Consider the following 23,071-nt stretch of genomic DNA (forward strand, 5'->3'; position numbering starts at 1 on the left):
CAAAGAGTATAATCAATCTGATTTCGGTGTTGACCATCTGGTGATGTCCATGTGTAGAGTCTTCTCTTGTGTTGTTGGAAGAGGGTGTTTGCTATGATCAGTGCATTCTCTTGGCAAAACTCTACTAGCCTTCGCCCTGCTTCATTCCGTATTCCAAGGCCAAATTTGCCTGTTACTCCAGGTGTTTCCTGACTTCCTACTTTTGCATTCCAGTCCCCTATAATGAAAAGGACATCTTTTCTGGGTGTTAGTTCTAAAAGGTCTTGTAGATCTTCATAGAACCGTTCAACTTCAGCTTCTTCAATTTTACTGGTCAGGGCACAGATTTGGATTACCGTGATATTGAACGGTTTGCCTTGGAAACGAACACATATCATTCTGTCGTTTTTGAGACTGCATCCAAGTACTGCATTTTGGACTCTTTTGTTGACTATGATGGCTACTCCATTTCTTCAAAGGGATTCCTGCCCACAGTAGTAGATATAATGGGCATCTGAGTTAAATTCACCCATTCCAGTCCATTTTAGTTCGCTGATTCCTAGAATGTCGACATTCACACTTGCCATCTCCTGTTTGACCACTTCCAATTTGCCTTGATTCATGGACCTAACATTCCAGGTTCCTATGCTATATTGCTCTTTACAGCATCGCACCTTGCTTCTATCACCAGTCCCATCCACAACTGGGTGTTGTTTTTGCTTTGGCTCCATCCCTTCATTCTTTCTGGAGTTATTTCTCCACTGATCTCCAGTAGCATATTGGGCACCTAGTGACCTGGGAAGTTCATCTTTCAGTGTCCTATCTTTTTGCCTTTTTATACTGTTCATGGGGTTCTCAAGGCAAGAATACTGAAGTGGTTTGCATTCCCTTCTCCAGTGGACCACATTCTGTCATATCTTCATGACCCAGATAATTACAATGGTGTGATCACTCACCTTGGAGAAGGCAATGGCAACCCACTCCAATACTCTTGCCTGGAAAATCCCATGGACGGAGGAGCCTGGTAGGCTGCAGTCCATGGGGTCACTAGGAGTCAGAGACGACTGAGTGACTTCACTTTCACTTTTCACTTTCATGCATTGGAGAAGGAAATGGCAACCCACTCCAGTGTTCTTGCCTGGAGAATCCCAGGGACGGGGGAGCCTGGTGGGCTGCCGTCTCTGGGGTCACACAGAGTCGGATACGACTGAAGTGACTTAGCAGTAGCAGCAGATCACTCACCTAGAGCCAGACATCATGGAATGTGAAGTCAAGTGGGCCTTAGACAGTATCACTATGAACAAAGCTAGTGGAGGTGATGGAATTCCAGATGACCTATTTCAAATCCTAAAAGAAGATGCTGTGAAAGCACTGCACTCAATATGTCAGCAAATTTGCAAAACTCAGCAGTGGCCACAGGACTGGAAAGGGTTCGTTTTCGTTCTAATCCCAAAGAAAGGCAATGCCAAAGAATGCTCAAACTACCACACGATTGCACTCATCTCACATGCTAGTAAAGTAATGCTCCAAATTCTCCAAGCCAGGCTTCAGCAATACGTGAAACATGAACTTCCAGATGTTCAAGCTGGATTTAGAAAAGGCAGAGGAACCAGAGATCAAATTGCCAACCTCCGCTGGACCATCAAAAAAGCAAGAGAATTCCAGAAAAAGATCTATTTCTGCTTTATCGACTATGCCAAAGCCTTTGACTGTGTGGATCACAATAAACTTCTAAAAGAGATGGGAATACCAGACCACCTGACCTGCCTCCTGAGAAACCTGTGTGCAGGTCAGGAAGCAACAGTTAGAACTGAACATGGAATAACAGACTGGTTCCAAATAGGATAAGGAGTACATCAAGGCTGTATATTGTCACCCTGCTTATTTAACTTATATGCAAAGTACATCATGAGAAATGCTGGGCTGGATGAAGCACAAGCTGGAATCAAGATTGCCAGGAGAAATGTCAATAACCTCAGATATGCAGATGACACCACCCTTATGGCAGAAAGTGAAGAAGAACTAAAGAGCCTCTTGATGAAAGTGAAAGAGGAGAGTGAAAAAGTTGGCTTAAAGCTCAATATTCAGGAAACAAAGATCATGGCATCCAGTCCCATCACTTCATGGCAATTAGATGGGGAAACAGTGGAAACAGTGGCTGACTTTTTTTGGGGGGCTTCAAAATCACTGCAGATAATGACTGCAACCATGAAATTAAAAGAGGCTTACTCCTTGGAAGAAAAGTTATGACCAACCTAGACAGCATATTAAAAAGCAGAGGCATTACTTTTCAACAATGGTCTCTCCAGTTAAGGCTATGGTTTTTCCAGTAGTTATGTATAGATGTGATAGTTGGAGTATAAAGAAAGCTGAGCATCAAAGAATTGATGCTTTTGAACTGTGGTGTTGGAGAAGACTCTTGAGTCCCTAGGACTGCAAGGAGATCCAACCAGTCCATCCTAAAGGAAATCAGTCCTGGGTGTTCATTGGAAAGGACTGATGCTGAAGCTGAAACTCCAATACTTTAGCCACCTGATGCGAAGAACTGACTCATTTGAAAAGACCCTGATGCTGGGAAAGATTGAGAGCAGGAGGAGAAGGGGATGACAGAGGATGAGATGGTTGGATGGCATCACCAACTCGATGGACATGAGTTTGGGTAAACTATGGGAGTTGGTGATGCACAGGTAGGCCTGGTGTGCTGCAGTTCATGGGGTCGCAAAGAGTCAGATATGACTGAACAACTGAACTGTACTGACTGATCCAGAGTCAGAGGAAATTGTCACTTGGAATCAAAGTTACCTAAGTCAAATATTATGAAAACAAAGTGAGTGTTTGAAAAAAAAAAAAAAAGTAGCTGCTCATGGAAAGGTTAAAAAGAAAGTTGCAATCCAAAACTTTTCATTTACTACCTACCTCTCTGGCTCGCTGGAGCTGTGCTTGCTCAATCCTACTGATGACATCCTGAACTGCAAATGGAATCTCAATATTAGGAACCTCTGATCTTTCTAGGACAGATTTGTACATTTTGGTGAAATCGAAAGTTTCTTTTTCTGCTTCATTTTCATCGTTTTTCTCAGTTGACATTTTGATAAATGTTTTGGAAAGTTGAGTGAGTTTCTTTTATTTCTTCGTTTTTTACAAAATATAGGCAAATGCTTTTAAGCCATCCACAAGGAAGCTAGAAGAGGCTTTTCTTGCTCCCAGAGATTGTGGAGTACCCTGATCCTACCCATGGTGTTCCAGTCCTGGTGATGTCATATTAGATCCATTGTGACATTATCATTGACTCAAATACTTAAAGAGTGCTTACTGTATGCAGAGAATTAGGCATTCTATATGCTGTGATGGTAGCGGGTGAAGGGGGGAGGGTGGGTAGGAAAGAATAGACAACAGGAACTATAAAAGAAATAACGATATAGCATTGCTTAAATGAGCTTAAAAATCTAGGTGTTAGAATTCAGGATCCAGTATATCAATTTTAACTCCTGGTTCTTCTCTCTTCCTGAGGTTTTGCTTAAGAATGTTTAAGCTTGTAATGGAATAATTGCATTACAACTTCCTCAGCTGCCCCTCAACTTTTCCTAGACTTGCAGTAACTTGGAAGATAGTATTTGGATGAAGATTACAATCTTTGCACTGCCTAGTGGCTCATTTATTCAAGGAGCCTGACTGAAGAAGGCTTTGAAGTTTCATAGTTGGCTGAGAAATTGAAGGGTATGCTTAGAGGCTGCTTTCTAACTGAAAAAATCACTTTGGGCAGCTCCTTTGTAGAGGAGGTGAAAATATTTTGGACACCGGAACACTTAAAGGACAGATGGTTTTGTTGGCGGTGTAGATTATTTTTTAATTTAAAAAAGTACAAAAAAGTACAGAAAGTAATATAACAAATAGCTGTGTGCCTATCACTTAGAATGAACAGATATTAACATTTTGTCATATTTGCTGCAGATATTTTTTAATAAAGCATTAGAGATAAAGTTTGTTATTCTCTCTAGATTCCTTCCTTCCCCTTTACCCATTTTCAGAGGGCAATAACAAGCATAAATCTGATGTATTTAGGGCCATAACAAGCATAAATCTGATGTATTTATGTCTAGTCTATGTTTATATAGTTTTACTGCAGGTGTGTTCCTAAACTATGTAATATCATTTTTGTAGGTTTTAGATTTTATACAAATTGTAGATGTATACCAATTACTCTTTGAGAACTATGAGTACTTTATGAGTGCTTGTTGAAAAACTTGTAAATTTAAACAATTTGTTTCAGTCCTTTGGAGAAAGGGATACAGGGGATCATAATGTAATTGTCTTTTAAAAGTATCAAGCAATATATAAATATTTTCCCTTATCTTTAAGACCCTGTTGTCTAAGTTATCCCTCCCCTGTGGTCCCAAATCATCTTGTAAACTTTGTATTATAGTACTTATTGAAGTTTAACTATTTATTATTTGTTTCTATCCACTAGTTGTTGAACTTCTCAAAACCAGATGCTGTACCTTAGGTCTCTTTTTTTCCTTTTTTGGCTGTGCTAGCTCTCCTATGCAGCATGCAGACTTTTGTTGCAGAGCACTGGCTCTAGTGCACAAGGGCCTCAATAGTTGCAGCCTACAGACTTAGTTGCCCTGTGCCATGTGGGATTCTATTTCCAATCAGGAATGGAACCTGTGTCCTCTGCATTGGAAGGTAGACTCCTAACCACTGGACCACCAGGGAAGTCCCTGTACTTTAGGTTTATCTAACGTTTGGCATACTCTTTTTCAGTACTTCCATGGAAACTGTCTAAAATATTTGGACATTCATTATAGTTTAAAACTCCTTCCCTGGTGGTCCAGTGGCTGAGACTCCGTGCTCCCAGTGCAGAGGGCTCGGGTTAGATCCCTGGTCAGGGAACTAGATCCCACATGCTGCTGCTAGGAGTTCGCACGCCTCCACTAAGACCAAGTGCAACCAAATAAGTAAGTAAGTAAGTAGATAAATAAATATTAAAACTCCTTTCCTTGTGGAAACTTCTCTTAAGTCCGGAACATTTTCTTTTATTGTTAAGATTATACCCTCCTCCCCCTCCCCATGAAATATCACTCCCTCCTTTCCTGTAAGTCACAATTAAGTCTATTTATTCAAGGGAGTTCATAATGTTTTCTGAAAGGGCCACAATTAAGGAGAATTATTTGTTTTTAGAAATGTGAGGTTTCATTAAAATATCCATCATTACCCAATATTCCTTGACATTATCAATTAATCTATTAAATTACTTTGTTGATAATATTATTAAATTATGAGGTCCTTTAATAACTTAATTCCTCTTGATTCCTTTACATTGCTTACCCTAGTAGGCATTCACAAAGCAGCCTACATGCTGGTCAGCTAAACTAATTTAGTATTATTGTGCTTTCTCTCTCCCTCATATTTTTTATGCAGCATGGAATTCATCAGCAACTGGCAATGAAGGCTTTTTAAAACAAATTAAAAAAAAAAATCTCTTCAATTTGATGAGCATTTGTTGAGATACTACTATGTGGCTTCCATTATCCTAGACTGTTAAGAATATATGATAGGGTACCAGTGAAGAAACTGAAAAACAACAAAAAAAGAAAAAATAATTTAAGTTAAAATATAATATTCAAGTGCTAAACAAGGGACATGAAGAAGAGATCCGTGAGGAACGGAGTCTTTGGGAAAACCTTATGGAGAGAGAAGGTTGATTGACAAATGAAGGCATTCCAGATAGGGAAGATACCTTGAGCCATGGCTTTGGAGGTGAGTGCCGAGTTTGTACTTCAGGGGGAAAGTAACTGGTTTAATTGAAGTGAAGTAATCTTGAATTTAGACTTCCCTGGTGGCTCAGACTGTAAAGAATCTGCCTGCGATGCAGGAGACAAGGATTCAATCCTTGTGTTGGGAAGATCCCCTGGAGGAAGAAATGGCAACCAACTCCAGTATTCTTGCCTGGGAAATCCAGTGGACAGAGGAATCTGGTGGGATACCGTCCATAGAGTCACACAGAGGCCAACACAACTGAAGCGACTTAGCATGCATACACACAAGGGAGATTACATGGGATATAATAGCAGTTTGGTGAAAATGAAACCTTCAATTTAGGAAGATTTTTTGAAATAATGTAATAGAAAAAATTTATTGAAAAATCAAGATATTATTATTTCAAATGACAAATGTCTGAGTTAAGATATAGAAGTGGGACTGTTAAGGGAGGGATAAATCCTAGTAAGTGTGGCTAAAGATGATAAAGAATTTGGATCACCTAACAGATTAATTAAAAAATTAATTAAAAGATTAATTTTAAAAATTTTATTGTATTTCATTTGAATTGATGGCAGGACATCAATGAAGAGGCTATCCAGACTAAGTATTAATATTACCAAATAACATACTGAGCAAAGATGTAGGTACCTGATTCAAGAGAACGTGGGGCAACAAAGTTCTTTGAATGCGTGTCTTAGGGAAACCCGCTCTCCCAGTAAGTGTTAGCGGCTCAGTCATACCCGACTCTTTGCGACCCCATACTGTAGCCCACCAGGCTCCTCTGTCCATGAGATTTTCCAGGCAAGGATACTGGAATGGGTTGCCATTTCCTTCTCCAGGGGATCTTCTCAACCCAGGGATTGAACCTAGGTCTCCTGCACTGCAGGCAGATTCTTTACCAACTGAACTACAAGGGAAGCCCTAGAGGGCTCCTTCAACAGTAAAATGGGGATAACAGTATTATTGCGTTGAATTGTTTAGATTAATTCACATATAATAGTTGGAATAGTGCCAGGCCTTTAATGTGAACGGGTTGCTGTTAATATGTTTACCATTACTGCTGCTTTTTTCCCCTTCTCTTTTTTTTCTGCGAGTCATCGCCTTTTCAGTAGGGCCGGGTATTTTTCATTACACTTTGCACAGTCTCGGCTTTTTATCAGATCTAGGTCTTGGGCCATGAGAAACGGCGGAGTTATTACGGTAACCCTTCAATGGGCCAGGGATAAAATGTGCCCGTAAAATTTTCCACACCCCCGTGGCACAGAATGGTGCCTTCCTCTGATAGATTCCATCCCCCCCCACCCCCATGTCAGATAATAGTACAGGCCAAACTGCGGCTGGAAAAGGTAGTGCAAAAGTTGAGCGCGCCGAGGATTTTCTCTTCTCCCGGAAGCAGTTGTTCTCTAGAGCCGGAAACAGTTGCTGTTTCAAGGGAGGTGGGACAGGGCGGGTCAGGGCGCAGCGGCTGACGGCGGGGGAGGAGCCGGGTCCGCTGCCGGGTGGAGGGGCCAGGCGAGTGTCCTTATCCTAGCGATTGGGGCTCGGGCCTGTAAGCCAGTTGGAGTCGCGTCGGCGAGAACGATTGGGCCGAGCGGAGGAAGACATGTTGCTCTTCGTGGAGGTGAGTGGACTTGGGAACCTCATCGTGCTCTGAGGAGAGCTGGAGTGTGGAGGCGCCGGCCGGTCCCAGCGCCATGTGACTTTCCAGGCCGTACACGGCGCGGAGCCGGCAGACAGGCTGACACAGCACCTGGGCCGTGCAGGCCCGCGGCTCCGCGCTGCGCTCTTGCCGCACTTTAGGAGGCTGTGAGGGGGGCGAGTGCCTTGGTTGGGGAGAACCGGAGGTGGAGAATCGAGGCTTGTCTGGTGCGGCGTGAGGATCGGAGGAAGGGGAAAACGTCCCATATGGACCTCCTAAAGGAGGCGAGCTGGGGGTGGGGGGGCTGAGGGCGGAGTCTGGGGAGAGAAGGGTAATCAGGTGGGCGCGTTCCGGGTGAAGCGAGGCCTCGCGCGGCCCTCTGGGAGCAGGCGAGCAACATGTGGGGCCGCCGAGGGAGGAAGGTGAAATTCCGTCTAAGTGTTCGGGAAAGAAAGTTGAAAGCTTCTTTCTAGCAGCCCCCACCAGATTTTGTTTGGTCCCCATCCCTCGTCTCTGGAACGTTCTGTGGGTGGAAAGCGAGTTACTGTGAACGGAGGAGAAAGCCTGTAGGATTTGGAAGCCTTGAAAGGCACCGCTTTGACCTTTTGTAAAAGTTAACTCAGGCAGCGACTCCGTGATGAGGGACCGGTTTTATGAACGGATAAGAGCCTTTTACAGGAAAAATTCCAAGAACGAACGAAACCTAGATCGGACAAAGCTTTTTTTTTTTTTTTTTTTGTATTGTTATTTAACAATTTGTTGTTCAGTCGCAAAGTCGTGTCAGACTTTTTGCGACCCTATGGACTGCAGCACTTCTGTTACTTTAACCGGAACATCTGTTGTTGGCCTATTTCAGTTTTAAAGGTAGCGGATACCTGTTTTACATAAATACAAGGTTCGGTTTCTCTTATTTCTGTCTTTCTCTTGTGTGCAATGAGCATCAGCTGACTGCCTGGCTAATGCTTTGAGTAGATTCCAGATCGTATTGTTCTTGCATTGTGAAAACGTCAAACCAGCAAAGCTGCAACTTCGCAACTTGGCACTTGTTAACTATGCCCATAAAAAGAATCTTTTCAATGAAAGAAGGAATTTACAGGTTGTATAATGGGTCGGGAACCAGGGCCAGTCTGTGGCGGGTTTCTTTCAGACCAAGGGAGGAATCTTAGTCCGTAATATTCCGACATAAATACGTGCTTCTACGGTTTTGTTTTTTAATCGACTGTGTAGCTGATAATTGGATTTTAAAGAGGCAGCTACCATTTAGAAACATTGATACATTCACTGGAACATTCCAAGTACATCATGAAGAGATTTTAAGTTATTGAGTCTGTTTTGTTTTTCTAATCCTCACTGATTTCCTTGGGCAGAATAAGAAATCAGATATGATTTTAAACAGCCCCAGTTTGTATTAGGAATGTTATGCCAAGCAAATGCTGCGGGTTTTAAGTGTATGTGGTTTACCCGGCAAAAGACTGTGAAGTTTCAGTTATATCAAGATGAATTCCAAAACAAACTTTTGAGTTCCAAATTGATCGCTTTGCCTTTGTTAAAACGTGAACGTTAATAATAGCTCCATTTATTGACAGCTTAAGCTGAACCTCTCTTATTTCTAAAACAACATTGCAGTGTTCTACAGATGAGAAAACTGAGGTGAGAGGTTAAATAACTTAGTACACCTAAAATAGTGGAGCTGGGATTTAGATACAGGTCATTTTGATGCCAGATCATGACTCACTTAATGTTATGTATAACTAATATTTCCATTAATCATTTTCTTTGTAAATCAGTATTTGGCTTTTAGTTTTTTGTCATTGTTTCATTTTTTTGTTTTTACATATAATGAGTTTTCCTGAAAATGAACAATGGCACTAAATATTTGAGTCTAATTACATGGTATCAAAATCAGTAAAATATAACACACTGGCCTTTTGGCATTTTGTTAACTAAATATTCAGTCCCTGTAACCTCATGATGTAGGAATTATTCTAAATGAGGGAACTAAAGCGCCGAAGTTTGATGTCCAAGGTCATTCAGGTGTAAATAATGTGAGGACTAAAGTCTGAAGTCTGACTTCTAGAACACAAGTCACTGATTCCAAAACTTATTTTTGCACTTACTTTCCAGTGACCCGAGGGTTCCTAATCTGGGTCCCTAAACACAGAACTTAGTTGAGGGAAAAAAATAATTACCTATTTATTTTCACTAGCTACTAATTGAAATCTAGGATTGAAAAAAATTAAAAATTATTGACATTTCAAATGGATGCACCGAGAGAAATGTTTTCATTTCATATTACAGATTTTGCAGATATGAAATATTTATGTGTATTGCTCCTTGTTAAATGTAAGAAAGTCTTGTTTAATTCATTAGTGAAGAAGCACATTTATTACTAAAATATTTTGGTAACTATAATTTATTTTGTGGTTCTGCACATTTCATATACTTAAAAATATTCTGAGAAGAGATTCATAGGTTAATTGGACTACTGAAAAGGTCCAAGGAGATTAATAACCACTTGACTATAAACTAAGTTGCTTTGAATAGGAGTTCTCTAATACAGGATCAATGAGTCCTCTGCAGTTGTGTTCAAAATCTTTTATTTGCATGCATTTTTCTGGAGAGACCCCAGCTTAATTATTTTATAACTGGAATCAGTGGGATAGAGGATATTAATAATACTATAATAATAGTGGTGTACACATAAATTGTGCTTACTGTGTGTCAGGCCTCTTAAGTCTTGCTACATGTATACATTTATATACATCAACTCAAACCTACCTGTGAGGTAGGTAGCATTATTATCTCCATTTAGAGATAAACTAAGTCACAGAAATTAAAGAAACTTGCTCAAGATCATGCAGCCAGTGAGTATTGAAGCTGGAGTTAGAACTCTGAATTGCAGTATGTGCTGTGCTGTGCTGTGCTTAGTCGCTCAGTCGTGTCCAACTGTTTGCGATGCTACGAACTGTAGCCTGACAGGCTCCTCTGTCCATAGGGATTCTCCAGGCAAAAATACTAGAGTGGGTTGCCATGGCCTCTTCAAATTGCAGTTTACTGCAGTAGAAATCTATAGGCAGACAAGGAATCCTATTTTAAATAATACTTAAGATGTAACTTTTTAAAAACTTGATCTTGCAGACAAAAGGCTATACAGACTTCAATAGTTTATTGTTTTTTATCTCACCTCTGTTCTGAAGTAGACACATACAGTGTCTGTTTTTGGGTAGAGGTAAAAACTTTTGGATAATATACCAAATTGTTAAACGTGCTCCAACATGCTGCTGCTGCTGCTAAGTTGCTTTAGTCGTGTCCGACTCTGTGCGACCCCTTAGACAGCAGCCCTCCAGGCTTCCCCGCCCCTGGGATTCTCCAGGCAAGAACACTGGAGTGGGTTGCCATTTCCTTCTCCAATGCATGAAAGTGAAAAGTGAAAGTGAAGTCTCTCAGTCGTGTCCGACTCTTAGCGACCCCATGGACTGTAGCCCACCAGGCTCCTCCATCCATGGGATTTTCCAGGCAAGAGTACTGGAGTGGGGTGCCCTTGCCTTCTCCAGTGCACCAAAATACTTGGTTACAAAAATTCCGAAAGTTTGAAACGGCAATGTGCAGTGTTCTTCTGGTGATTATTGAGTTATTTAATTTTTGAGCACTGAGGAGACAGTTTGCAGTTATTTTCATATTTTTATGGTTTGCTAACGTTTTATTCACTTTTCAGATCATTTTCCCCCTCCAATATTTCCAGCCAATTATGTATGCTCTAGTTGTTTGACAGTGTTTTAATTGGATTTCTGTCTCTGAGTTTTTCCCGAAAAATGAATACTCAAGGATGTTTAATACTCTCACATAATTTTTAAAAAATAATTTTAATTATGGAAAGTACACATAAAATGTATCATGTTCACCATTTTTAATATACAGTTCAAATATTTACATTGTTGTGCAACCACTACCACCATCCCTATCCAGAAGCTTCATCTTGCAAGACTGAAACTCTGTACACGTTAAGCAGTAAATCCCTGTTCTCCCTTCCCCCAGATCTTACACAATTTTAAAAAGCATTTTATTTATTTATTTCTGGATCTTCATTGCTGTGCAGGCTTTCTGTAGTTGTGATGAGTGGGGGCTGCTTTCTGGTTGCGGTGCATGGACTTTCATTGTGGTGTTTTCTCCTGTCGAGCACGGGCTGTAGCTCTCACAGGCTCAGTAGTTGTGGCCCACTGGCTTAGTTGCTCTGCAGCACATGGAATCTTCTGCACCAGGGATTGAGCCTGTGTCCCCTATATTGGCAGGCAGATTCTTAACCACTGGACCACCAGGGGATGTCCCTTTCACATTTTTAAAAATAACTTATCTGACTTGTAAATTTTTCTGCTTTTTTATGTGATAACATTTTAAGTTTTAGATTAGCCTTAGAATCTGAAATAAGTGACATATTTGCCTTAATAATAAAAATTAATTTTATATTGCAGTAATTATGAATAGTTTTGTGTCTTTTACCCTCAGAGCAGTACTCAGTTTTTCCCTATTAGCTTAAATAGGTGTGTATTTATAAAAAGTTATTAGATATCACCGACTGAAAATGCTTTTTCAAAAATGACTGAAAAAAAGAAAATGTCTACACAAATTGTGAACTGGTTGCCAGGAAGTAATAAATAAGTAAATGGCTGAGAAGTTTTTGAACAATTTGCTTTTGAAATATTTATTGGAAAATTATGGATGCAGAATTTTTAAATGGATAGACATTTTCAAAGGAATACGTTCAGATGTAATGGATTGAAAATGAAGTAGAAATTATTTTCTGTTTTCATAGTGTGAAAAGTGGAATAGCATGCTCAGAAGTGAATATAAAGATGTAGAAGTGCCTCTAGATGCTTCAAATTACGTGTGAAAAACTAGAAATGAGAAATATTGGTATTCAACTATTTTCTATCCGGTTGGATTTGTTCAGCCTGTCTCTGAGTGATCCTGAGTACTAGACATGAATGTTTCAAATCTATAATTTTGGTCTTTGCATGTGTGCGCGTGTGCTCGATTGCAGTTGTGTCTGTTGTGTCAGTTGTGTCTGACTCTTTGCAACACCGTGGACTGTAGCCCGCTAGGTTCCTCTTGTCCGTGGAATTCTTCAGGCAGGAATACTGGAGTGGGTTGCCATTTCCTCCTCTAGAGGATCATTCTGACCCAGGGATCGAACCTGCGTCTCCTGCATTGACAGGCAGATTCTTTATCACTGTGTCATACCTAGGAGCTTAAAAAAAAAGATTTTGACCCTGTGGTTAGAGATGGGGTCTGTGACTGTATTGCAGAGGAGCAGAAAGTAGAGGAAATGGAGAAACTAATGGAGATGTCATTGTGAAGTCTTAAAAAAGATTTTTTAATTTCCACTTCGAGTATTCTTAAGTGAAATGAAAAATGACTCTAGCTCTGATAGTGCTTATAGCATTTTAATTTATCATTCCTATATTCTGCGTTTTGCTTAAATTGTGTTTTCTTTAAAGTTCATTCTTGAGGGAGGTTTCCAGTTTCTGTTGTAAACTTTTGCACTATGATTTTTTGTAAGGGTTTTGGTTTGAAATCCTGGGATCAAATGTTAGCTATGACCCGAGGCAAGTGACAACTTTTTTTGAGCAACTTCCTATCTGTAGTTTGAGAGTGATTCTTCTGCTATTTAGGTTGTGTTAATGGTGTTTATCGGAGAAGGCAATGGCACCCCACTCCAGTACTCTTGCCTGGAAAATCCCATGGATGGAGGAGCCTGGAAGGCTGCAGTCCATGGGGTCACTGAGGGTCGGACACGACTGAGCAGCTTCACTTTCACTTTACACTTTCATGCATTGGAGGAGGAAATGGCAACCCACTCCAGTGTTCTTGCCTGGAGAATCCCAGGGATGGGGGAGCCTGTTGGGCTGCCGTCTATGGGGTCACACAGAGTCGGACATGACTGACGCGACTTAGCATCAGCAGCAGCCGCAATAGTGTTTATGTGATACAGTAAACCTTGTTTGCAATACAGTCTAGGTAAGGTCTTGACAGACATTATCATTTGATCATCACAGCAAGTGTGTCATTATGTAAATTGTCCAGGATATGGCCTTCCAAATGACTGAAATTTTTACTTTCATATATTTGATATTTTTGGGAAATTTATTTAAACTATGTGATAGTAGCACTGTTTATTGCAAAAACTACTGTATGATAGCACTGATTTAATGGAGTATTACTCAGCCATTAAAAAGAATACATTTGAATCAATTCTAATGAGGTGAATAAAACTGGAGCCTATTATACAGAGTGAAGTAAGCCAGAAAGAAAAACATCAATATACTAACGCATATATATGGAATTTAGAAAGGTGGTAACGATAACCCTGTATGCAAGACAGCAAAAGAGACACAGATGTATAGAACAGTCTTTTGGACTCTGTGGGAGAGGGCGAGGGTGGGATGGTTTGGGAGAATGGCATTGAAACATGTATAATATCATACATGAAACGTATTGCCAGTCCAGGTTCAATGCATGATACAGGATGCTTGAGGCTGGTGCACTGGGATGACCCAGAGGGATGGGATGGGGAGGGAGGTGGAAGGGGGGTTCAGGATGGGGAACACATGTACACCTGTGGCGGATTCATGTCAATGTATGGCAAAACTACTACAATCTTGTAATTAGCCTCCAATTAAAATAAATATTTTTATATTAAAAAAAAGAGAGAGAGAGACATATATCTTTGAGTTCTACCTAATCCTAGGCTTGTTACTAATTTGCTCTGATTCTTGGTAAGGCAAAGCAGTTAATTACCTTAAAGTTTTTATACTTTGGTTATACTATTAATTGGGCAAAGAAAACTTTAAAATGAGGATGAAGACTGCAGTCTGCTAAAATACAGACTCATTTATTTAAAGAATATTTATGGCAATATTTAAAGAAATACAATTGATAAAGTGCAAATAGACACTTTATATTTGCTCTTTTGGGAAAAAAAATTTTTTTTCCAGTGTATAGTGTGTTAGTCGCTCAGTCGTGTCCAACTCTTTGTGACCCTGTGGACTGCAGCCCACCATGCTCCTCTGTCCATGGAATTCTCCAGGCAAGAATACTGGATTGGGTTGCCATTCCCTTCTCCAGGGGATCTTCCTGACCCAGGGATTGAACTCAGGTCTCCTGCACTGTGGGCAGATTATGTACTATCTGAGCTACCAGGGAAACCCTGTGTAAGTGTAAGTAAATATAAGGAAAAGAAATTTGAATATTACATACTCACGCTTCCTGTCTGGTCTATTGCCTTGTCGAGACATTTGAACCAATTTTTAGTTTAGAAAATCTCTCTCTCTCTCTATGTATATATATATATTGATGACTGGGTCTAAATTAAAGACAGAGGAATACTTTAGATGAATATTACTAGGAGTATGGTATGAGCATAGGCAGAGAGCCAAGGATGTGGAATTAAGTTTTGTTTGGTTTACATATTATTGAGGAAAGAGAAGAGTATTTTCTGTGTCAGGACGGAAAAGTCAGAAGTAATCCAGGGTTTATATAGTGTAGAGTTGGGCAGTATCTTCATACCACTGGATACTACAAACTACAAAACAAGTAAAATTGGCCATACCTCCCGTTTTGACCTGAACAGTCATAGTGTACACCTGTTTTCTGGAACAGCTGTCCCATTTTATTCTCAAAAATGTCCTGGTTTGTATGATAATTTTTTTCAGAAGAGATTAGAGGCTCACTGTGTGCTTGTTGGCAAGTTTTTTCTCCCATATCATTAAAAAGGCAAGATAGTGTACTAGGTTGGTATCAAAGAGTTTGTTGTTGAAGGCATTGAGAATTACAGTTGAGCTAGCTAAGGGAAATAGGGTTATTCTATTCTTTTGAGTTGGAGGAAGGAAAAAAATAGGAGGGCAGTGACTGAGTAATAATGATAAGATACAGTTACATGAAAGATTGCATAAAAGAATGGTTAAGAACATGGACTCTGGTGCCAGGCTGCCTGCTCAAGTTAGGCAGCTTTCTAGTGTGACCTTGTACAGGTTGTTTAATGCATGCTTCTCAGTTTCCTTATCTGTAAATTCAGGATAATGTTAAAGTATGAGATAATATTGTACTTATTCTCTATCTCAAAGAGTTGTTAAGAGGATTGACAGTCAAAGTAAAGCACTGAGTGTCTGGTACACAATAAATATGTGAGTTTTCTTTCACATATTACTTACGAAAGATAAGTCTCATTTCGGTTTCCATAACAGATGGTTTGCTGACTTGACTGTACACACTAGAGATTAAAAGTTATCCTTTTTTGAAAAGGATTATTTTGATACTTGAGTTTTGAGGGTTTTTTGAGCTCATTTGTATAATTAGCTGTTGGCTTTATAAGATGACCAATTTGGAGTAAAAGGACTTGGTATTTTGTTGTGGTTCAGTTGCTCAGTTGTGTCTGACTCTTTGCAGACACATGGACTGCAGCACGCCAGGCTTCCCTGTCCTTCGCCATCTCCTGGAGTTTGCTCAAACTCATGTCCATTGAGTTGGTGATGCCATCCAATCATCTCGTCTTCTGTCATCTCTCCTTTCTCCTGCCTTCAATCTTTCCCAGCACCAGGGTCTTTTCTAGTGAGTCAGCTCTTCACATCAGGTAGCCAAAGTATTGGAGTTTCAGCTTCAGCATCAGTCCTTCCAATGAATATTCAGGACTGATTTCCTTTAGGATTGACAGGTTTGATCTCCTTGCAGTCCAAGGGACTCTCAAGAGTCTTCTCCAGCATCACAGTTCAAAGGCATCAGTTCTTTGGCACTCAGCCTTCTTTATAGTCCAACTCTCACATCCATACACGACTACTGGAAAAACCATAGCTTTGACTAGAGGGACCTTTGTTGGCAAAGTAATGTGTCTGCTTTATTTAATATGCTGTGTAGGTTGGTCATAGCTTTTCTTCCAAGGAGTAAGTGTCTTTTAATTTCATGGCTTCAGTCACCATCTGGAGTGATTTTTGGAGTCCAAGAAAATAAAGTCTGTCATTGTTTCCATTGTTTCCCCATCTATTTGCCATGGAGTCATGGGACCAGATGCCATGATCTTCATTTTTTGAATGTTGAGTTTTAAGCCAGCTTTTTCACTCTCCTCTTTCACTTTCATCAAGAGGCTCTTTAGTTCCTCTTTGCTTTCTGCCATAAGAGTAGTGTCATCTGCCTATCTGAGGTTATTGGTGTTTCTCCTAGCAGTCTTGATTCCAGCTTGTGCTTCATCCAGTCCAGCATTTCTCATGATGTACTCTGCATGTAAGTTTTATAAGCAGAGTGACAGTGTACAGCCTTGACGTACTCCTTTCCTAATGTGGAACCAGTCCACTGTTCCATGTCTGGGTCTAACTGTTGCTTCGTGACCTGCATACAGGTTTCTCAGGAGGCAGGTAAGGTGGTCTAGTATTCCCATCTCTTTCAGAATTTTCCACAGTTTATGTGATCCACACAATCAAAAGCTTTAGTGTAGTCATTGAAGCAGAAGTAGATGTTTTTCTGGAATTCTCTTGCTTTTTCTATGATCCAGAGGATGTTGGCAGTTTGATCTTTGGTTTCTCTCTAAATCCAGCTTGAACATCTGAAAGTTTTTGGTTTACATACAGTTAAAGCCTTGCTTGGAGAATTTTGAGCGTTACTTTCCTAGCATGTGAGATGAGTGCAATTGTGTGGTAGTTTGAACATTCTTTGGCATTGCCTTCTTTATTTTGATGATTATTTAAATGCTAAATACCTATCAGTTGGGTTCCTAATCTTTAACAATAAAGTGGTACATTAACCTCAGTAGAACTTTCTTTAAGTAGTCTGTTTGATTATATATTAGAGCAATCCATGACTCCAAAAATTAAGTGGGTAATCTATGGCAGCCTCTTTTTTTTTTAAAGCAATCATCATCTGTCATCTGACTGAAGTAGTGAGAATTTAGGGAACTTATCTTTTCCTCTGATAGTGGAGGACCAGCAGTTATAGCTTTGTTGATGAATAAACTTAAGGTTTTCTTCTGGGTGTGGAATAAGTGAATCCTGATTTTTGACAACTTGGCATATGACTTAGGATGGTCCAGTTCCCTTGCTGTTCAAAGTGTGAGCCTCAGCAAACTTATTTACCCAGGACTTGTTAGAATACAAACTCTCTGCCCTATCTCTGAACTGCTGAATCAGAATCTTCCTTTTTCTCAAGATCCCTAGATGATTCTTATAAGCACTACAGTTTAAGAAACTCGCATATAGCATATACATTTTATTGTTGATCTCCTGTTCAGGATGCTAGAGAAGAGTAAACCATAGATGAGGTCACTGCCATTGTGGAGCTTGCAGACGAAATAATTCAAGTTAGGATAAGTGCTTTGTTATAAGGGGTAAATTTTATTGCGCAGACTACCATTTTTCTTTTTTTTCAAACTGGAAGTTAGTTATTCCATGGCCCTAAGATAGAAATCATTGCAGAGCTCAATTGACTTCTGCCCTGAGTACTCTAGTTCTTATCTGGTAGCTCTTTTTCTGTATCCATTTCTTCTGTATTGTTACCCACTCTTAACTTGCCTTTGGGCCAGGGACTGTTTGACTTGGTAAGGAGATGTGCAGTATTCCTTGATTAGTGTAACTGTTTGTCTTAAAGTTTTCTCTGAGGCACTGTAGTATAGAGGCTAAGAGCCACCTTGGTGTAGTGGCACTCTCCTGACAGCCTAGTTTCACATTCTGGCTCTGTCTTTATTAGCTATATAACCCTGGGTAGATTCAGATCAGGTCAGATCAGTCGCTCAGTCGTGTCCGACTCTTTATGACCCCATGAATTGCAGCACGCCAGGCCTCCCTTACGTTTAGGTAAAGTTTTTCTGTATCTGCAAAATGTAGATGATAAAATTTAATGTAGTTGTTATGAAGATGAATTCAGTGTTTCATAAATGCTAACTATCCTTCCTTGTGAGAAGGGTGAAAATTTCCCAGTTTTCCTTTTTATTTTTTATAAAATGCCCTAAGCTTATTCTAATAGGACTTGGAAGTTTCATGCTGTATGAAATGACAGGTGTTTGTTTTGTCTTTTTTTTTTTTTTTTTTGGTCACCTGTGCAACTTGTAGGATCTTAGTTCCCTGACTAGCGATTGACCCCGTCCGCCTAGCTGTGGAAGCACAGACTTGTAACTGCTGGAATTCTCTTTTTTTAAATGTACTTGTAGTTTTGTGGTCCTCTCAATACTGGAGATGTAAAAATTAAACCTAAGTGATTGATCTGCCTTGAGGCAAATAAGTTTAATCATTCTATTTACTTTATTTCTGTTTTTCAGCATTTGTAGGGTTAAGTGGCATGGGATTTCTGTTTCTGATAGTAAATAGGTAAGTAAAACAAATCTATGTTTTGACCAAACATACGTGGTCAAATCTGTGTATGACCACAGAGATGGTTTTGCCGTATTTATGGTGATTTTCTTCCTAACTCTTGGTTCTGTTACCTTAAAACTGCTCTCTTCTGACCAAAGGGTATCCTTTTGCCAAGAAATTGATGTTTCCCTTTTTCCTTTCATTTGTGTCTTTCCCTAGATAGGAACTAGCATAGGATGGGTCAGTGATGAAGACTGCTTTTGGCTTATTCAGTAATGACATGTATTGCTTAGAAATAGAGGTGTTGATCTGTTAGTTTTACAAACTGACAGTTTGAATGTTTTTGTGGTGGTTTGTGAGTATGTGTGTGCTTGTGTGCTGCATATGTGTATGTTGGCAGATAGTTTCAGCATGCAATTAGATAATTTACATCCTTTAATAGATGTTTTATATAACTGTGTAGCCTCACAGGCTTATTTCTAGTTCTGTGGGAGAGATAAGGATTTTTATGGAGTTCTTTGTTAAACCTTAGTCAAAAGATGAGTCAAAGGTGGTTATCTAGAATTTAAATGGAAAAATAAGTCTTTGTTCTTGTTTAACTGACTTGTCAGATTCATTATTGTGTCATTTTAAAGATTATTTGTTATAGAAAGACACATCAATTTGTTTTTTTGATGGACATTGTCAGTTTCCAAATTTTCTTGATGTTGAGTAATTCTATAAAGAACATTCTTGGGTGTGAAGCTCTTAGACTAACATTTACTGTGGTAGCTCATATGGTGAATGTTTTAAAAGTTTTTCACATCAGTATTGACAGAATGCTTTACATAGGTGTTGCAGATATATATATTTTTAAACTCTGATGCATGGCATGCAGGATCCCCAACCAGGGATCAAACCTGCACTTCTGCAGTGGAAGCACACAGGCCTAACCAGTGGACCACCAGGGAATTCCCTAAAATTCACATTTTGTGATGATTATTCCCGCTTGTTTTAGTACACCTTCCGTGTTTGGCAGATCTTTTACTAGTTTGCAGTTAATAGTAACCTTCCAGACCTTTTCTGTTTTTTACATACTAATATGCTTATCTGTACAATGATTTTATGTGTTTGTTAATATAAATTTAAAAATGCTTATTGTTTTGCAACTTGAATTTTTTCTTATAGTATTCTGTGTTATGAAATATATTGCGTTTTATTTAACCATTTGTCTAGAGATGGACATTTAGGTGGTTTTCAGTCTTTCACTAAATGGGATCAATGTTGCAATATACATTCTTATATATGTCTTCTTGTGTACATTAATGGCTTTTCGAGTGTACTGTTAAACTAGGCTGGTGAAAAATATAAATATGCCCAGGTGTACTGCCGTCTGTATGCCATAGACCTCACACTTTGGTTATTCTTGGCACCATTAGCAAGGGAGACATCAGATTTATGGGTAGTATATTGCTGAAAGGCATCTAGTTAATTATTTTGAGTGATTATTAAATGCTTAATGAACTAGTACATCTCATCAGTAAGTAAAAGGTAAGTTTTTAAAATCATAGTTCCCCAATATTGTGTATTTATTTATAAATAAGTATATATGGGACAATATATTAATATCTTGTATGTTAAATATTAGTCTTAATCTCTCTGTCATATTTGGGGTCTCCCAGTTCTTGAATAGCTTTCTATATTTGCAGAAAGGCCTACATAATGAGTTAGGCCTCTCCAGTGAACGTACTAGTCAAAACTCAAATTCCAGGATTCCCTTATACCTAGATGGATGCAGGCATGTTACTAAGAGCTGCTAGTCAGACCACACCTACAGGTGTCTTCTACTTGAAAATATATATAGTGTAGGGAAATGAGGGTTCTATTCTTAACTTCCATTTTGTAGTCAGGAGTGGCAGTAGAGGTGGGCAGCTTTAAGTAGAGCTAATAGTTGCAAGGTTGAGTTCCTGATGGAGAAGTAACATTGGTATTGGTAATAATAGAAGTTGTAATGGATTTGACTTTTGGCATTTACCACTTGGTGGTGGCATGGATAGTGATTTCCTCATCAGGCCACTTCAGCAACATTGAGTGAGATTACCTTTGCATCTAATTTTTCAGCCTTTCTAATGACAGTGACACTACCTTTTAATTACTTTGCTGTCTAATTTATCCATAGTGGATTCTGAATACTAATAAGCATGCTCTGTTTGCATTCTGCATAGGGGCAAATGTAAAGATGACTTGCTTTCTAAAATTGCTACCTAAAGAAAAATAAAATTGCTACCTAGAGGTGTATTTTGTTTGTTTTTGATATTTTTGCCACACCATTCAACTGGTGAGATCCCAGTTCCCTGACTAGGCGTTGAACCTGTGCCCCTTGCAGGGGAAGCACAGAGTTCCAACTACTGGACTACCAGGGAATTAGAGATTTTGTTCTTTGTTTTGGCCCTGCTACAAGGCATGTGGGATCTTAGTTCCTGGGCCAGAGATTGAACCTATACTGCTTGCTGTGGAAGAAGTATTCAGTCTTAACTGTCAGGAAGGTTTCATGGAATTATTTTTAACATAGTTTTTGTTTATTTATTATTTATTTATGGCTGTGCTGGACCTTTGTTGCTGCGCGGGCTTTTCTCTAGTTGCGGTGCATTTGCTTCTCCTTGCGGTGGCTCCTCTTGTTGCAGAGCACAGACTCGAGGGCACTCAGACTTCAGTAGCTGTGGCACGTGGGCTCAGTAGTTGTGCCTCTACAGGCTCAGTAGCTGTGGCACATAGGCCTAGCTGCTCTGTGACACGTGGGATCTTCCCAGATCAGGGATCGAACCAATGTCCTCCTGCATTAGTAGGCGGATTCTTTACCACTGAGCCACCAGGGAAGCCCTCCATAGAGGTTTTTAAAAATTATCTGTGTACCTGTCCTGTTGGGGCTAGCTGGTGGTACTGTAAAGAAATTCATTGTTCTTTTCTCTGAGCTAATTATGATATGAAACAGCTGTCAATTAACATCTCTAAGCTAAGATGTTGCTTTGGTTATTTATCTTTGGTGCTACTTCAAAGATCCTTTTGCTCCCTTGCTAGGTTTGACATTTTGTTACTGGTTTTGATGTTTACTGTGAAAGCCTTTGTCAGGCCTGAAATCATAAGCCAAGAAGCACTCCAATTTTAAACAGGCTTCTATTTTAAACACGCATATGAGAAAAAGGAAGATTGTATCAACTCTGATTTTCTGTCACATCAGAAGTTGTGTCTAAACATTAATTTCTTTTTTTTGCAACTGTGTCTCTACTATTCCATTCAAATAGACAATTGAAGGTCTGCTCTCAGCCTGGTTTGTTTTAATAGCTGAAATAGTAGATGACCCAGCTTCTACCTTTTTTGATTGAGTCCACTGCCTTGTTGTAAAAAACACTTAATAAACTATTACAGTGGTAACAAATTAGAAGTATGTACAAATAACAAGAGGGAAGGAGAAGTAGTGACCAAGACAAAGTTAGGTGTCCAAGGTTTGCAAAAACTATAAGGAGTTTTGGTAGCGTAGCCATTACATTTCTTAAAACAAGAAAGCTGAGATCAGTGACTGCATAATTACTAGGTGGCAGAGTAAAGTTAATTTTTGTCTGTTATACCATAGGTGACTTTTAATTGTTGGAATTCCTCTTCAATTTAGCTGTAAAGTACCAATATTAGTACTTTCTTCTTCTCTCTGTTTTTTTTTTTTTTTTTTTTTAATTTATTTTTGGCTGTTCTGAGTCTTGGTTGCTGTACACAGGCTTTTTCTAGTTGCGGTGAATGGGGCCTGTTATTCGCTGTGGTGCCAGCTTCTCATCGCAGTGGCTTTGGTAGTTGCGGCTTGCAGGCTCTAGACCATGGGCTCAGTAGTTGTGGGACATGGGTTTAGTTGCCCCTTGGCTTGTGGGACCTTCCTGGACTAGGGAATGAACCCAAGTCTCTTGCATTGGCAAATGGATTCTTTACCACTAGTGCCACCTGGGAAGCTCTGAAACTTCAAACTTAATTATATCTGACCCTGTCTACCCCAAGCCTGCAGGCATGGTTGTGTTATGCTGATGTGCGTGCTCAGTTCTGTCTGACTCGGCAACCCCATGGACTGTAGCCCACCAGGCTCGTCTATGGACTTCTCCAGGCAAGAATACTGGAGTGGGTTGCTATGTCCAGTTTGTTTGGCTGCATTGGGTCTTACCTGTGCCACACAGGATCTTTCACTGAAGCACACAGCACCCTAAGGGAAAAAACAAGCTTTATCAGAGAAAAAGAAAACTGGTCAGCTTTAGTCTTGGCTCTGGGTTGGTGGAAAGAGGGGTCTTATATTAACCACAAATCCTCTTTGATGCAAGGTGGGGCTGAAATTCCCACTACTTGTTGT

At 39.7% G+C, this 23,071-nt stretch overlaps 2 protein-coding genes across 11 annotated transcripts in view; one reads left to right on the plus strand and one right to left on the minus strand.

The window, feature by feature from the left end:
* FAM186A (family with sequence similarity 186 member A) overlaps window positions 1-3,066 on the minus strand; it is a 73,568-nt gene extending 70,502 nt beyond the window's left edge. The window contains exon 1 of the mRNA XM_055580018.1: window positions 2,896-3,066. Within this exon, the coding sequence (XP_055435993.1) occupies window positions 2,896-3,066 (171 nt within the window). The remainder of the gene's footprint in view (window positions 1-2,895) is intronic.
* The window catches only part of LARP4 (La ribonucleoprotein 4), an 81,503-nt gene that overhangs the window by 2,786 nt on the left and 55,646 nt on the right, over window positions 1-23,071 (plus strand). For 3 of the 10 annotated variants that reach the window (XM_055583370.1, XM_055583375.1, XM_055583380.1), the window contains exon 1: window positions 7,098-7,363. In XM_055583370.1, coding sequence (XP_055439345.1) covers window positions 7,346-7,363 — 18 coding nt within the window. In that variant the 5' untranslated portion in view covers window positions 7,098-7,345. Of the gene's footprint in view, window positions 1-5,574; window positions 5,740-7,096; window positions 7,364-8,117; window positions 8,277-18,674; window positions 18,724-23,071 lie in introns of those variants that run through there. The other 7 variants (XM_055583383.1, XM_055583388.1, XM_055583351.1 and 4 more) reach the window with 6 other exon arrangements.

The sequence above is a fragment of the Bubalus kerabau genome, chromosome 1 (genome assembly GCF_029407905.1).
Source record: "Bubalus kerabau isolate K-KA32 ecotype Philippines breed swamp buffalo chromosome 1, PCC_UOA_SB_1v2, whole genome shotgun sequence".
In the NCBI taxonomy this organism is placed as follows: Eukaryota; Metazoa; Chordata; class Mammalia; order Artiodactyla; family Bovidae; genus Bubalus; species Bubalus kerabau.